This window comes from Falco biarmicus, chromosome 1, assembly GCF_023638135.1.
Source record: "Falco biarmicus isolate bFalBia1 chromosome 1, bFalBia1.pri, whole genome shotgun sequence".
Lineage (NCBI taxonomy): Eukaryota > Metazoa > Chordata > Aves > Falconiformes > Falconidae > Falco > Falco biarmicus.
Genome location: NC_079288.1, coordinates 5,299,870 through 5,317,384, shown reverse-complemented (window position 1 = coordinate 5,317,384; position 17,515 = coordinate 5,299,870). Strand labels below are relative to the sequence as shown.

General features: G+C 37.5%; 1 protein-coding gene across 1 annotated transcript in view; it reads left to right on the top strand.

Annotated features, from left to right (window-relative positions):
- Positions 1-2,160: 2,160 nt before the first annotated feature.
- ANKFN1 (ankyrin repeat and fibronectin type III domain containing 1) overlaps positions 2,161-17,515 on the top strand; it is a 62,295-nt gene continuing 46,940 nt past the window's right edge. Inside the window, exons 1-4 of the mRNA XM_056360757.1 lie at positions 2,161-2,346; positions 9,539-9,749; positions 14,070-14,264; positions 15,753-15,866. Of these exons, the coding sequence (XP_056216732.1) occupies positions 2,161-2,346; positions 9,539-9,749; positions 14,070-14,264; positions 15,753-15,866 (706 nt within the window). The remainder of the gene's footprint in view (positions 2,347-9,538; positions 9,750-14,069; positions 14,265-15,752; positions 15,867-17,515) is intronic.

Here is a 17,515-nt window from a genome sequence, read left to right as displayed (position 1 = left end):
ACTTCACCTTTGAAGTAAGGTAATTCCACAAGCTCAGAGAAAAGCAGTCCAAAATCATGGTAGTATTGTTGCTCCCTGAGACCCAGGGAACTTGTTTCCTCTCATATCCACTCTTGCACGTACGTTTCAGAGATGCAACTCACGTAATTACCTTCTGATTGTGCACCTAATTTAACAAAGTCTTCTCATCATATATGGCAATTATGTTGACTCTGTCTCTTTTCATTCAGATTTGGTCTCTCTTCAATACCCTATGAGTCAGAGAATATGTGAGATTATTGTTATCAGATACTTTTGTGCTCAGGATGTGTGCTTCACCACAATTTACAAATGAGACAGGAAGATGTAGACAGCTTACAAGACCTGGGTGGTGTCTTTAATCTTAGGAACCAATTCATGATAACAAGCAGCCTCAACAGCAGGGTGAGCGTTTAGTAAAGAATGCTTTCATAATTGTAAGTAGTTATTAGAGTCTGGTCCTGCAGTCTGATTTGCTTAGATGCAGGCTGAGACCACAAGAACAAAAAGTTACAGGATTTGTATTATAGTACAAAGAATCTAAAACTTACTTCCACAAAAAGATAGTCTGAAAAGGTAGTCAGATTTCCTATTGCAGTTGTGAGGTTTTCTAGGGAGACACTGTCTTATAAATGTGTAAATACCCCTGTCAGGGAAAAAGGAAATATGAAGAAATTGTGCATTTTCGTCACCTTTCACTTATAGAGATCCCTGGGGATTGTTTCCTGTGCTTGCAGTTGAGTCAAATCTGGTTCTTAGTTTCCCTTCAGAAAGGCAAAACTATTCCCACATAAAGTATTTCCAGAGAGCTGAATATTAATTCAATTTTTCCTAATATGGAAAAATTATTGTAATCATACAGCATAGAAACTATTGTTTAATTATGAGGTGATATGCAAATCCTACTAGGCTAGACAGTGTTAAGAGAGAGGGGGCAGTCCCTCTTGGAAGAGTTTTTAGTCTAATTGGACAGGGCAAACAGAGCAGGATAAAGTTACACAATATACAGACGAAACCAGTGCCTGTCCACTAACTGAGGGAAGAAACTGCTCAGTATGAAGCTGGAAACAGCAACAGTTAGAATCACAGATTATTTTAACTGTAAAACATGGGGTGTAAGGGCTTTTTTTGCAATAACATAGGCATGAGTTGGCCATAGGTAGTTAAAACTAAAAATGCATATATGTTTCATTATGCCTACCACAGAGCTTAAACAGATTTTCCGTGTTTCAGCTGTTACTTGCTACAACTTAATGCCTTAGGAGTCTTGGTCACAGAGCAGGTTCCCTCCCTGCCAAATGCTCCTCAAAACTCTAAGAAAAGAACATTCTTTGTAGCAATGAACCTATATTTGGATGGTAACGTGTCAGCATCTGATGCAAATTAAATGTAACTTCACGCATTATTTCTGTAGTAGCTTGCGATGGGTTCAGAGATGAAAAAATATTTTTAATCCAGACATACTTCCCGAGTGAGAAATACTGCTTTGAAAGAGAATCCACCCACCCAGCTGAAAACATCACAGGTCTTTGGAGCACACGGTTTGCTAGCAGATAGTAATGTGGCAAATAAAGCACATCTTGCCACAGTTGTGCTTGTGTCAAACTTAAGTCACTTGACCAGTTAAAAATTTCAGTCCTGTATTGTGTTCTGTAATCAGTTAGATATTTTCCCCCCCTCTCAATTGCTTCAGTTTTGTTTCAAGAAAACCTTGTACTGACAAAATGCAGGTTATGTATATGTTATCCAAATTGTATAGTAATATTTACATTTGGGTGTGTTTGTTTCTGACACCTGTATTACCAGAACTCACTCTGTCAAAAGGCCATTTCCCTCACTAAATTAAACCATTTCTTCTTATACAAATTAGAGAATAGTTCTGAAATGGTCTGGTTTATTTTTCTATCCTTTATTCATCCTCCCCATAGATATCCATGGGACTAATTCCATAAAAAGCAATTTGCCATGGAACAAACTCAAAAAAATGCTTCTGAGTGTTTAAAAACTGTGTGTGTGAAAGTGAATTTTGCCACAGAAGCCTTGCAATGTGCATTTCAATGATACAGTTCTAATCAATAACATTCGCGTAGCAAAACGCTGTTAAACAGCTGTTGTTTTTCTTCTAGAAACTACTAGCTGAAAATGACACAGCAAATGCATAACTTAAGTCTCCTTCAGACTAAAAAGAACAGCGTGCCATCCTCTCCAAATGCTGCAAAGCGGTTGTATCGGAACCTGTCAGAGAAGCTTAAGGGGAGTCATACATCCTTTGACGAAGCATATTTCAGAGCTCGATCTGACCGGCTCAGTCTCCGCAAGACTTCAATGGTAATTACTTGATATTTATCAAATTGCCAGTTTACTGTCCTATTAATCTCCTTAATCGTTTTGCTTTTAATCTGTCAATTTTCATCATCTCACTTTGTTCCCTGACCAGTGCTGTACATTCTTCCCAGGCTTACCATTTATGATCCTGTGTCAAAATAAAGTCAGACCTTCTTGAAGGCTGAAGAAAAGCTACCTTACTCAAGTGATAATGCTTTATTTTAGGAATAAGATCTTAACTTGCCATTAATGTGACAAAATGTGGATTAAATACATATACACAAGTGCTTCTTTTAAAGGAAATAAGTATTTTAAGAAAACTGAAGATGACTATTAAAGTCATCTTTTTTTCCAAACAGTGCAAGTGGAACTTACATGCTGTGACAGATAAATACAAGGTTGTTCACAGACTGTGCTGATGATCGCTAGAGAAGATCATGGAAAAAGGAGATCACGCATGAAGCAGTCTGGCCTGGATTCCCTACCCTAGTCACAGAATACAGCTGGGCAATCTAGTGCCAGTACAGGAAAGTGTATCAGCACCTGCTGGACTTAACACTCACAAGTGCTCCTATTTATGCCAGTGCTGGTGAAGTTACACAACCTCCAGCACATACATTTTGAAGAATGGACTGTGTTGCTGAAGTAATGGCACAGTGTAAGTTCAGTGCACACAGAATCTTTTATCTTTGCTGGAGGAAGATGAACTTGCTGTTGATACTGCCAAAAAAACATGAATTCCCATTTTTCCACAAGTAGGAAGAACAGACACATCCCTCAGCTTCTCTGAATTATTTTGAAGGAAAGAGTTCCTCTCCTCTTCTGAAGAGCCATGACTTATAAGTGTCTGTGAATGCGCCAGGAGACACCTCTTGGAACCATTGTTGCACTAAGGCAGATGCTTAGTGCAATGCAGGACTAAACGCTAAATATTGTTGAGCCAGATAATATTACACTTAGTCAGAAGAAAAAGCACACTGGAATTATATGAATCAATGCAATAATTGAAAATAATTTTTAAATCAATTCAATGACCCTATCCCCTAGGATCACTCTCTTCTTGAACTCAGAGGATCCATGCATGCCCCATGGAAGAGCTAAGCTGAAATGTAGCTTCAGTGCATTAGAAAGTCAAGAGACTGTTGTCCCTCTCCTGTGAAGAAAGACTATGACCTGAAGGAAGCAGGGGATCATGGCTCCTTCCTCTCAGCTCTGCCACAGCCAATACATTTTGATTTACAGGAGAAGCCTGAAACCAAATCGGAGCCCGATAGTGGAGAATAACCTTAGCATAGTAGCCAACAACCGCGCTTCTGAGGTAGTGGGTTTCCAGATGCTTTCAGTTTGTAGGGATCATTTGAATTTGGGTCTCTAAGTATGAACTGTAGGAAAAGATTCTTAAGATGAATTTTTTAGCCACTATCTTTTCTTGCCTTTTCTTTTTCAATTGCAAGCTTGTGTATGGCGAGGTGAGTGAGAGAGAAGGATAAACTAGAGCTGGGGACCATGCCAGAGCAGACTGACATGTAGACTGAATGAATGCCTGTCTGTTAGATATCTTCTGACCAGTGCTTATTGAAATATACACTTCAAATTACACACTTCTTCAAATATGGGGCCTTTTGTCATACTTAACTAATGAGAAGAGAAATTGCAAATGAGAATAGCCCAAAGATTGAGGAGCAGCATATTGCTTTTGTGGCTCAAATCCTCTGCTATTCACAGAGCTAACTACTTAAAATCTCACTTTGTCTTCCCTTTCAGTCAGGTGGTGGGACTTCCTGTGCAATTAGTAATCTTAATTAGGAGTCTTGATTTTATGTTGTGATGTGGATGGTAGTTTAATGGGATATAGACTTGTGTTACTTTTGTTTTCCCCAACCTACTATGCTGTCATGGGAATAGCATGACTCTTGTCACTGCTGACCTACAGTGAGCATAGGTACCTCTCAGTATTACCCATCTGGGGTCTGAGCTGGTGTCCACAACAGTCAGGCTCCCACTGAACTCAAAATGCTTTGGATTCCATTCTATCCATTCTGCCCGGGTTTTTTTCACAGTTTTCCCTAGAAATAAATAGCAAGGAATCCATCAGTGAAAGAGTGGAAATACTCCAGCTCAAGTTTCTAGCTGATGTATTTTCTAATCACTGAGTTTCTGTGCTACAGAGCTAAGTCAATAGCTAAAATCATGTCTCCAGACAAGTGAGCAACATTTGTTAGAAATTGTTTTCTTTCGGCTTTGGCTAGTGAAGACTTTTCTTTCCATTCTCTCTTGCTGTGAAACACTTTCCATTCAGTAAATTGTTGTCTTGCTGCAGACATAGCAATGTCCCAAAATAGCTTTATTCTTGAACTCATGTTTATCAAAACAAGTCTTTGGAGAAACTGCTTTAACGTTTTTTCCAACTCCAGTAGCACATAGTGGACTTTTTCAGTCAAACCTGGAGCAAATATCTTGAAAGGGGCACTTCATTTTAATTAAGCTACATAAGATTGCATTTCTAAACACTCCAGCACTGAATCACTTACTGGAACATGGTTATTACTTACTGCAAAGCAATACTGTAGTCCTTTTCAGTATATACATTTGTGCATCAGAGCAACACCTAAATAAATTAATCACATAGCACAGCTGTCTAGCTAATGATTAGAGGCTGCAGGACTGCGTCAAGGAAAAAGCAATGTAAAAACTGCCCCTAAACTTTACCTGATCACTTGTAAATGTGATTCAGTTTCTCTTTGAATCCAATGGTTTTGTCTTTTCAGAGCAGGAGAAAGTAATCTAGTAAATGTAAAAGAAGCCAAGAAATTAGAAGGCTTTCATTAGTATTTGTGGCAATACCAGCTGGACTAAAATTAAGGACATGGGGTGTAAAAAATTAAGGACATGGGGTCTAAAATGTACTATGTCTTACCCCTATTTGTATTTCTTACCCGTGGGCTGAAGATGTCTGAATCATGCTGCAATACCAGAGAGTCTTTTACATATAATATGACGAACTTTTTGCAGAAAACTATATAATCTTCAAATATATGTCTGTTTTCTGTATGAAAACATAGTTGGGGAAAATTGTTCAGGTATATAGAACACTTTTCTGGACTTGGAGATCTAGCCTCGATGCACATTCCAAATGGGGCAATTTACTGGCATGGTTGAAAATGAGGTAGATGTTTTTGCTGTTTCACCATAGCATGGTTAGATGTGCACAGCTACGTGGATGAGGGATGCATACATGCCCAGTTAGAAAGCCCATATGCGGTTCCCATGTATTTATACCCTGAAGTCACGAGACCTGCCAACATATTTCAGCCTGTTTCTTGTGTCCAAATTGTTCATTTGGAAAACGTGATATTTGCAATTTGGTCTCATAATTCTTTGGATTGGATGAAGTACCTTCTAAAATTGATGCTCTGTTTCTTGTTTAAATCAGCATAGCTTTTTCAATCAGTTTTCTAATGAAATAAAGAAATAGAAATTTGCTTTTACTTTTCTCCTTTTGGTGAACCTGAGCCAACAGATTAGCTGGCAAGTGTTTATGAGGAATTAACTTAAGCATGCGCTTAGATTCTGTTCAGCAACTTAACACCAAAATTTCACAAATACTTCAGGTATTTCATTTGGCAAGCAAAAATCCAAAGATGCATTTTCAAAGGCATCTAGGCAGGTCTAAATCTTGATAACTGAATCCAAAAATAACAATTCAAATCAAAAGTTTTAAAATAATTCTACAATAATCACTCAGGTAGGTAAAATCTGTTGTTAAAGTGTGTGTGTATATATATTTGAAAAGGGCTAAATGCTTTTGTCAGCCATTTCATTGGGTTAATTTCAGCTGTAATACTGGAGTTAGCCATCTTTTTTTTATTATTTTTATGTAACAGGGTTGGGGTTTTTTGTTTTATATAACACAAGAAACTCCTGAGACGTATTACAAGATTTATTGAGTTTCACACAAAACTGGAATTAAAGCCAAATAATGGTATTGACCACTTAGGGTAGCACTCTACAAATGCTAACTCGTTTAACTTTTATGCACACACATAAAACAGATTTTAAAAAAATTACTATTCTGATTTCAAAAAAATGGGAAAACTGTATGTGTACCCTGTGCCACAGAAGTGGAAATGTGAACCAAGAAATACATAGTTTCCTGTCCTTAAGCGAGCACCACAAGCCTGTCATTGAGTAGTCTCACAAGCTGTACCTTTTGTTCAGCTGTCAGATTCTTAGCCAGTGTTTCCCAAAACGAACTTAACTAAAAGAAATGGAAACTAATAGTCATTCAATTTACTTCAGTTCCCTTTGTTAGTAAGCTCTTTATGAATTTACTGTTAAATAAGTAGGTTTTCCTAACTATAAGTAATTACAAGAGTAATACCATTTTGCTTGTTCTCTGACTGGATCAAAATGCAGATGCTTCTGAAGCATAATTACCCTTTATTTACATAAACAACACTATAGAGAAAGTTCCAAAATCAGGAGAAAAAGAATTTTAAATGGTTTTAAATTGTGATGAAATTAATGCTTTTTAGAATGTTGATAAATAGTTTTGAAGAACTGGTAAATATATGTTGCATTTCTAATTTATATGAAACAAAACAGTCTATCAGTTCACAGTTCTGCATTCATAATAATGAAGTTTCAAAGAATGAAGGAGCACAGTTTTGGGGTTTTTTCCCTCTAGGTGGAACATCAATGATCAATTTATGTTAATTTTGAATGCATAGTACAGTGATGTGCAGCTTTTAAATGCATGCCATTGTCTTGAGTGAAATTTGATGATGTATCGCATGTATCAGAATCATACCATTAATTAAAATATTTTTAATAATGTAATTTTAATATTTTTTTAAATAAAAAATTTAATTAAAATCAATTAAAATTATTTTCGTTTCTAGCTAGAGCCCTTCATCCCTTCAGAATAGGGACAAGACCCTAGAATAAGCGTAGGTTCTCTGATTTCAGGATAAGGTGGTGTTATATAAGCAATACAGCAGATATGTGTAGCTACTGGAATGAAAAGAAATATTGCTGCATTGCAGTAAAAAGTTCTGTCATTTTTAAGTTTTATCTTATGATAAAAGAAACATGTGTTGGCCTTTTTTTCTAAAATTTTCTGGAGATGTACCCTCTCTAATGACAGTATGTGCCCTGAAAGACAGATTTTTTTGCCTTGAATAGAGCAGTGGATAAAGAATAATAAATCTAGCTGCTTACCATTCAACTGTTCCTTTTTCTGATAGTTTTCTCTTACACCTAACACGGAAGTATGATCTAAGTATTTGATAACAAAATGAATCTGAATCTTACTATCTAGAGAAGAATCTGAAAGCAAGAATTGGATAGAGACCCATTTCGGTGAAGCACTTGTTTAAGTAGTGTCTTTTATTCTGCATAGAAATCTACAGAAAAAATATTTCTCCAGCATGAGCTATCTTTTATGCTTCTGTCTAAAAAGCAGATTTCCAAATTGGCACTGCACTCCTAGATTTGCTTTATTGCTGCATACATAGTTCACCTCATCCTTAGATAGTCATCTAACATAACTCATTTTTCTATATTGACAGTTTTGGGTAAAGGTCATCTTATGTGTATCTGTTGTCTTGTTCTGCTGATCCCTAATATTCAGCATAGGTGGGGTCCACATTAAAACTTTAAAATAACATCATCTTTGCAATTTCTTAGTGAGGCACCAAGACTTCACATGCAAAACAGTAGACCAGAAGCTCTCTGTAAGGCCTGAGAATTTCTGAAGACACTTTTAACTTCAAGCACAACTGAAAAAAAACAAACCCTGTAGGACTGATCGAATCCCAAGGTGTAGCTGTGGACTCTAGTTTTCAGAACTGCTTGCAAACCATTAGTTCATGTGTTTTAGGAGGAGACAAAAGACATTCCACCAGATAAGTGGTCTTTCAGAAAGTGTTGTTTTACTGACAGCAAAACTTGGACAGAGATGTGCTAAATTAAACTTCACCAATTTAAAAAAAGAAATGTAAGTTTTGGTGTGGCTGAAATGCTAATTTCTAATCACAGTAGAGAACAGTTTCAATTCAATATTATATCATAAAGAATACATTATCTTATAAGAATTTTCTGTGTTTCCTCCAGGTGGGTTTCAGGACACAGGAAGCTACTTTACATCATGTAGCTGGATCGCTTGCCCTCTTATGTATCCACTTCTTTAGTATGCCTATTGGCACAACATGTCTAAATAGATCTCAGTTCCTTTATGTGACCACACGCTGAGCCCTCCTTGTTTAGCTGGGCTTTTGCTTCTACTAATTCATTCTTAAGAGGGAAAAAAACCTATTGGGTAATGATGGCAATGGGACACTGGGAGAGAATTTAAAGAATCTTGGCAAATAACGTCATCACTGTAGGCTCCAGAAGGATGTTCTCATAACAGAGCCCTGCAGGCCATGCTATTCTCCTGCACCTGCTTCTCCCCAGCTCAGTTAAGAAACGATGGGTTTCTTTTGTATTATAGCATTCATTTATCTCCTTGACATCGGTAAGGAAAAGGTTCGGTGGTCCTCCCTGCTCGAAAGTCAGTGCCATGTATGTTCTTGGTTTTGTCTGCTTGTGTTCTCTGCCATTCAGACACATCACTTTCTGGACATGCACACTAGATAGTCAATTTTTTCAGTCTCATTTCTACTTCTTTATTTAAGGACCTTACATTTCAAAGCTGCTTCTAATTAGAAGTTAAATGCAAAACTATGAGCACCTAGAAATGACTGAAGTGTTTGAATGAACAGTACCGATTACTAGCTCACACCGGAGCTGTGAAGGATTTTCTCCAGAATAGCTTGTTTGATTTGGATTTTGGTCACCTGAGTTTATATATTTTTATATAAAATTTTGAGTTTGAAAAAATCAATAGTCCAAGACTCTGCCAAAATCACTTTCATCCACTTTCACGCTGAAAACTTGTAATGTCCTTCATGTTGTTTGATTACAGGACAGATGTCTAATAAGTATGGGTTTGTTTTGTATGAGTTTGAATCTTACTTGAATCTTCCCACAGACCTTAATTTCCATGAAATTTCCATGTTACTACCTGAACCTAAGCTGGGGCTGGAGATGAATATTTTTGGAGCAATCTCACAAAAATGATTTTTCTCAATATATTTCTAAAACGCTGACATGTGAAAAGTTTTACTGAATTTTTTTCTTTATTGATACACAGAATTTCCAGTGCAATGAAGCTATTTTTGAGGCCGTAGAACAGCAAGATCTGGATGCTGTTCAGATTCTTCTTTACCAATACACACTGGAGGAACTGGACCTGAACACACCGAACAGTGAGGGACTGACTCCTTTGGATATTGCCATTTTGACAAACAACGTCCCTATTGCTAGGACCCTTCTACATGTTGGGGCAAAGGAAAGCCCACACTGTAAGTAAAGAACCAAAACTGAATTCTCTGAGATAATTGTCTAATAAAGGAGATTAGATTTGCTGTTGGTTTTGGAAATTAGGTACAAAGAAAAACTCCCTGGTTTTATCATAAAGATGATTATACCAACAACAGTGCCACAGTGCTGGAGGACATTTGCAGCAATATCTGCTTGTTGAATGCATGCTCAGTGGATCTTTTTTGTTCTTCATGTCAGATACAGCAAGTGATGAATCAGGTTGGTGATTAACACTGGGGCAGTTGAGTTAATATCAATACAGAGAAAAAAATCTTTAAAAATACGGAAACAGGAACTGAGTGATTCAAAGATCGTGGTCTGAAATACGGAGTTTGTCATCAAAAATGAAAGGACGATAGGCTGTCTAGACTTTGGTTTATTTTGATTATCCTTTTGATTTTGACTATGCTGCCTTCAGGAGACAGGTTGTGTTGAAATCTATCATTTCCATTACCCACAGACTCCTCACTTAAGTGAGAATTTCAAAGTTCTACAGAACCAGAGAAACTCTAAACACAAAACAGACCTCCTTGCTTTACTGGAATACCAATATTGCTTGTAACTACATATTGTAGTTATAAAACTCCTTTGTATTCCTCCGTGGGCATTTTTATGCACAATTTGTGGGTTGGAGGGTGACTTACCAACCCAATTAATCAACTGTATACCATGACACAAACTCTGACGCCTTACTTGTGTCTAAAAATACACCAATGTATGCGAATTTGTTTTAAACTGTCAATGCCTATATTTAGGACATTCCCAGCAAGGCTATAATGAGACTGTGTTTGAGGGGTTCGGCCACTGCAGACTCTGCCATTAATTTGAAGTTAGTTAAATTAACAACATTTAGTGCTGGCATGTCAATCTCGGTGCTCCAGGAAATTGCACCTTGAGGCTACTAACATTGCCAGTTTTTTCACTGGAGAGTGTGTGTGCATGTGTGTGTTAAGTTTTTTTGCCAGACCCTCAGTGTTGGTACACCTTTATTGCTTTTCTATGTCCACAGCACTTATCATTTATTCTGGCCTCCTTTAACCTTCCCTGGAGATTTTTGCATAGTGTAGCTGCTCAGTGAAAAGAGTTTTTTAGTTTTATATTTATTTGTTTATTTTTCTGTCATGGTTCATGACTGAGGCTTTAAAAAAAAGTGTGACAGCATTTAGAGTACATGATTGACTGCTGAAGCAACATTCATTAACCATGACAAATCTAGAGGAAAACACAGTCTTGAGTGTTCTAAACAGCAGTAAAAAAGACTAAACTAATTTTTCATTGACCTCATCTGTAAATAAATGCAGTCTGATGGCGAGCAGGGGCAATCATAAATTAGTATTCATTTCCTGTAATTAATGCAAACATGCCTATGAACACAGAGAATATGAATATATAACCACCTCATTTCCATTTCAAAATATACCCACCAAATTTCCACTTCACTTATCTTGATTTTTAGTTTTTCTAATTGAAATAATGGATAAAGTATTCTCAATAAAAAGCAAATGATTGTTTGGTTTGCATTTTTTTTACCTTAAGGTTTTACTGTTGCTAGTTGAGAGCAAAAGGCAAAATGTTATTTTCAGCACTCAGAACAAAGGTTTACAGCATCTTTGTATGTGGCTTCATTCTTGTGGAACTGATAACAGTCACTTTCTATTCTCTCTAGTCTTTCTGCTTTGCTTTCTGTATTTAACCCGTCTTTTCTGTTTGTATGATCTCAGGGCTGCAAAAACATGATCCAGCACCCAGTGGGAGCATTTTTATTTCTCTGTGGTGGGCAGTTGAACAAGACTTCCCCAGGCTAAGTGGGAGGGGAGGGGATTTTGATGAAAATTCTAACTCACCCCAATTTTGCGACAGGACACAAACATCTCTTAATCTGATTGGAAGTGTATAGAACAGATGCACAGATCTGGGAGACTGCAAGGTAGAGGAATTCCCCATTCCAAGTGCACACAGAAAGCTTCCTACAGAGAAAACTCTTGCTTTTCTACCATACTAGCTGTAGTGATCAAACTGAAATCTCATTATAGGCCCTAAACTAACAATGTAGAAGAGAGGATCTGGAGGATAGATAACTTCCATCTGTATCACCTGCATTTCTGCCTAAGATACAGCAGCAGATAAAACAATAGAAAGTAAAACTATGATCTTCATTTCTGTGTGGAGTTCAGACAGTGTAAATCTTAACAGGAACCCAACATCTCTTAAACACAAAATAAGAAAGATCATAGAGTACAGCATTTAAAATATTAATTTAGTTGGGGAAGAGGCAAAGTCCACTGCATTATCTTTTCAGTTACCCTTATTCATCATATACTCATGGTTTGGCTTGGCTTCTTCGTGTGAACCCAAATAAAAGTAAGATTAAAATTTCCTGTGGCTAATTGGACACATTTCCAAGACCTGACAATTGTGGATCAGAATATTGATTGAGCAGATAGAGCCAGATCCTTAGCAAGAACTTGAACCAATGCCATTTCTCAATCACCTGAAGTTCTGGCACATAAAAACTCCTTCCTCAGTCCTGTTGTGCTATCAGATGTGTTATATGCTTATTGCAGGCATGGATCCAGGAAATCGTATCGCCTTTGGCCTCCCAGTAAATGGGCAGTTCTGAAGATACCAGCAGATTCCAGTAAGCCTAGCCATATGTCTCTGATGTCCATATGAAGGATGATCAAACTTCAAGAAGGATGGCTTCAAGCCAGCTTCTGAAAGCAAAGTCTTAGAGACAAACATTCTTCAAAAACAACCTTTTGGATGTCAGAGGCGTTGAGTAATTATTTGCTCTCCTCCTGTGGCTTTAAAGATCCCATGGCACTTTTCACATTAGTATGCAGGGTTATTCTTAGACTCCACTAAACTTCGGTTGTGATATAAGAGAGAGCAAAAGTTAAAACGAGAGGTTCAGAGGATAAAACAAACACCTTTTTCACCATAAGGACAGTAAAGCAGTAGAACAGGTTGCCTAGAGTTGTAAAGCCTCCATCCTGGGACGTTCTCAAGACCAGGCTGGTAGTGCCCTCAGTAACTTGGTCTGACCTTATATCTGACCCTGTTTTGAATAAGAACGTTGGACTAGAGAAGGTCCTTTCCAATCTGATTTGTCCCATAATACTAAGATTCCAGTTTAGGAATAAGACATTCGTGTGCGCAGACATCTTTGTTCATGTGGTGTTTTGATGTCAAAAACCTGTCAGAGCTGGGGGGACCTGGCTGTCCCTACACAGCAACTCCCCATCATTGTAGCTGCTTGTGCTGTGGCAGTGTTTTTGGTAAATAGGGGCCTTTTAAATTAAGGCTGTCTCAGAGTTCTTCTGCAAGTTATTTTCTGTGATTTCAGATTTTCTGCTCGTGTACATTATTTCCTGCATATTGAATGTCAGATCAGTGGTTGCATTTCTTTTCAGATTAAACACCTTTATGAGTCCTATTTTCTAAACTGCAAATAGTTTGAACAGTTTCAGGCTAAGAGCATTTCTGAAAAAAAGGAATCGATTCACCCCATTTCACTTGATAATTGAGGAGCTGGTTTAGGGCAGTCTTGAGGACTTTGTGCTAAAATCAAACCTATCTTAGTTTGTAAACTATGTGATCTTCATTTTCACCTTTATGTAGCATGCAGTAGTTCATACAGACAATCTGAACTGCTAAATGTCAAATTAAATTGTTCTAAGCACTGGAGAAAAACAAACTCTCCGTGTGTGAAGCTGCTCGCTATCTGTCCAGTCTGTCAGTGGACTGATTAGATATTACATGGGCAAAGCTGTGGCACAAAGAAAACCTGGAAAGGGACCCATTCCATACCAGCCATGGCTCTTGGGCACAAAACTCTCATTCTTAAGTTTACCAATTAGATCTCTCTTTGCTTGTAGAAATTTATATATTGTATGTGTTTATAACTGCTACAACCTTCTCTTTTTCTACGAAAGCTTAGGATATTACAGCAAAGTAGGGGTTGGATAGAAACCAAATGCTGTATTATTTTATTCATGTTTAATATTCCACCAACTTAAAACATATATGCAATTTCAGTCTAATAAAAACATTTTTAAGCATATGAGAAACACTGGAAGAAAAATTTGCTCAATTTATGCATTTCATTAATCCCATTTGAGCGGCTAGATCCATAAGTGTCTAAATTGGCATACTGTAATCCACTTGATGATAAGATAACTACCGGAAGACAAGAGTGTTCAGGGATTTGACCTTCCATGTGTTATACCAGTATGGATAAGGCCAGAATTTTGACACATAAGTCTACCAAGCAATTACTTATTTTTCCCTTTTCTTGGTAGTTTTTAACATGGAATGCAGGTCAGTGCATCTGAGTACATTGGTCCAGGAAGCACAGCAGCGAGTTACTGAATTGTCCGCACAAGTGATGAATGAAGGCCTTGGTACAGACAACACAGACAAAGAGAAGCAACTAAAAGCATGGGAATGGAGATACAGGCTATACAAGCGCATGAAGGCAGGCTACGAGCACGCTAGTAAGTAGAAGAAAATAGCTGCAAAATTCCAAGACAAGAACTCTACAACTGAGAACACTCTGACTTTGTTGAGCAAAGACACTCTCACTAACTGATCTCAAACCACTGACATGAAGCAGACGAATGTTAGGGTGGGAAAAATGAGGTATATGTCTAAATGGCCTTCCCAAGAGTGAGAAGGAAATTGATGTTAGAGCAATCGAGAACCAAATCTGAGAGCGGCAAGCACATTGCTCCTAAAGGAGTGGGCTGCCAAAAATTAGACCTCCAGACTCGGTTCAGGAACTAATGATTCTGTCCTGCTTATTTCTCTTCATTTACTCCTTGATCTCATTTAATGTGCTCAGAGTTTAAACCAGGATGATTAGAAAAGAATATATGAATAGGGAGAAAGAGGGATGGGAACATTGGCCTTTTTTCTGTTGTAATTTGATTTTTAAAAAATAAATGTATTCTGTTTTAGAAGAATGGAGTTCTAAAAATCTGATCAAACAATGCAATTTCATTTTACACACAAAAACTGTGAAAACATAATCATAATTTTGGCATCCATGTATAACATTTCATCAGCGTAGTCACAGAATGGGTTACTTTTAAACAGTTGTACAAATGAGTCTGTACCCAAAGTAAATGTGAATTTGGGCCCAAGGGAAGGAGTAAAACAGGGCTGAATTTTTCCACCTGTAGATCTTTTAGCCATATCATATTCAATGACATACAATCATCGCCATTAACATTTTTACAACCATATTTATATAAATTTACTTACAGATAATTTTCTCAAATTTATTGTATTCTAAGATTACTTCTTCAAGATAGATGTAGTGCTCCTTGTGTTAGATACACTACTGCTGTATTTCCTGTATTTAGTAAGTATGTGTAATGATTTTTTTTAAATCAATCCCAGCAGTAAGTCATGACTTTTTGTGTTTGGTTTCTGAATTGAGTCTGATTAATATTCTGCAAATCGAGCTTTTTTAAAAAAAAAAATAAATCTTGGGCCTCAACTGATAACAAGGTTTTAGAACTATTGCACTGAAACATTTGTGGAATTTGCAATTTCTGAATCACAGTAATGTAAAATTGTTTTCTGTTATTTGATAAATTTGAGTTTGTTAGTGAAACCATAAAGGTTTAATTAGCTCTTTGTGGTTTTTGTCCTTTCTCTCTCCTCCTACCCACCCCAAGAGATTTATAGAGGCTTTTCATTGACATAATTAGCATGAATCTGTTTTATTGGGTTACATATATGCAGGAAGATATTTTTAACCAAAAGGAGCCAAAAACCATGATAGAAACAAATGGTGTCTGCAGGATATTGTTAGCAGGGGCACTAATTAAAATGCTCAAAAGGCAGACAGCACAAACACCTACAACCCAAAGCTCACAATTGCAGGGTGATTTTCAGTGGGTTCTTTGAAGACTCAGAAACATTGTTTGAATAGGATTTGTTGTGCTGAAGAGCTGATGTTTTCTCTTCTCTCCCAGGAGCCCCTGAGGCGCCAACCAATGTCTGTCTCATGGTAACAAGCAGTACATCACTCACTGTCACCTTCCAAGAACCTCTGAGTGTCAACTCAGCTGTGGTGACCAAGTATAAAGGTACTGGATTTAGACATGTTTCATTTACCTTAACAATGTAGAAACTCTGAGGACTAAGTGACAAAGTTATTTATCTACAAGACATTATATTACAATGCCAGTAATGTTTGAATATAATTATTTTCCCAGTTAATAGCTGTAGAAGTGGAATTTTCTTAAAAGATTCCCCAAAGACAGTTTTTATTAAAAAACAAAAATAAATTAACCAAAAGCTTTCTCCATGAGTGCTTTGAAGAAGTTTGCTTGACTCACTGTGGTTAGGACTCAATGACTGGGTTGAGATGAGCAGTTATGAAACACAAGCTAACTTTTGGTGCCTGTGGGCTCCCAAAACCATGTGTATCCTTGTAAATGCCAAACCCACACCACCATTCCTTAAAGGAATGCCTCTGGAAGCTGAAACTTTTGGCAGAGGCATCATACAGCCCAACTAATTAGCTATTCCAGGGCTGCCACATCGTTCTTGGAAGAGCAATACATTTGGGGTGGCACCAGTTAGTTGCAAAGTGGAATGAATAGGAAAATGCTTCCATCTGAATAGCATTTAATAGAAATGGTTTTAAAACAGAATTTCTGTTCCACAGGAAATTCCAACATTAAAAAAAAAAAAAATTTATTGAAGATTAGAACAAAAATGAGAAATTTTAAAATTTCCTGTTTAAAGGAACTTCCAGGTTTTCTAAAATGCTTGGAACAGTATGTTCTTCAGTGTTAAGGGCAGCAGTCCACAGCGTCCATCTTCCGGTGGGAGCCTGAGTCCTTCCACAGGTCAAGAAACTGAAAAGCACTGTTCTGAAGATCTGAGGCCGCCTTTACCTAGCACAAGGGAGTCAAGGGGTGGGGAGCCTGAAAATTCTTGGTTATTTCCCACTGTGCCTCTCTTAACGTTTCCTGTTGTGTTTGTTTCCTTGTATTAATAATCAAAAACTCATCTGAGAAGTACTTGAAACTTGGATTTCCATACATATAGCAAAAACATAATGGCTGTGCTGTGGGGCAGGAGAATTTCATGTTTCTCTGTGTGGGTGTCACAGGGATTGCTTCAACAGGAGAGATTCAAAAAGCCCCAGTCCATCAAGGGTCCAATAGCTCAGGGAGCTCTACTGAAGGTGGGACTTGCTGGTGCACAGGCTCTGCTGGCATCAAGTGCAATCTCCCAAAGGACTGCATGAGCTTATTTTGGAAAAGGCAGAGTCTGTCTTTCTTTACCCCCCCCTGTTTCTGGTCAGAGGTTCCAGTCATCACTGGCTATGTCCAGGAAAATTTTTTTTTAAAGTGTAAGGAAAAAAACCCAACCTCCCAGACATCAGTAAAGCCATCAGAGTGATTCCATTCCTGATAGCCTCAGTAGAAGGGTAAATTACTGTATTACACCTAGTCAGCTGTGCAGTGCTGCAGGAAGTGTGATTTTCAAAAACATCAAAGCCCTTTAGAAGCCTAAATCTAATTTTCAGCAATAGCTTGGGTTGCCAGGAAACTAAATTTCATTTAAGGGCTTCCTACTGTCTGATTTACTTGTGAAAACAATACGTAGGCTCCTAAAATACTTAAGGTCTCTTGAAAATATCAGCCTATTCTTTTTAATACATATATTTTAAACAACCTTGAAATATTGGCCACGCTCTAATTATAATGACTGTTGATATTTT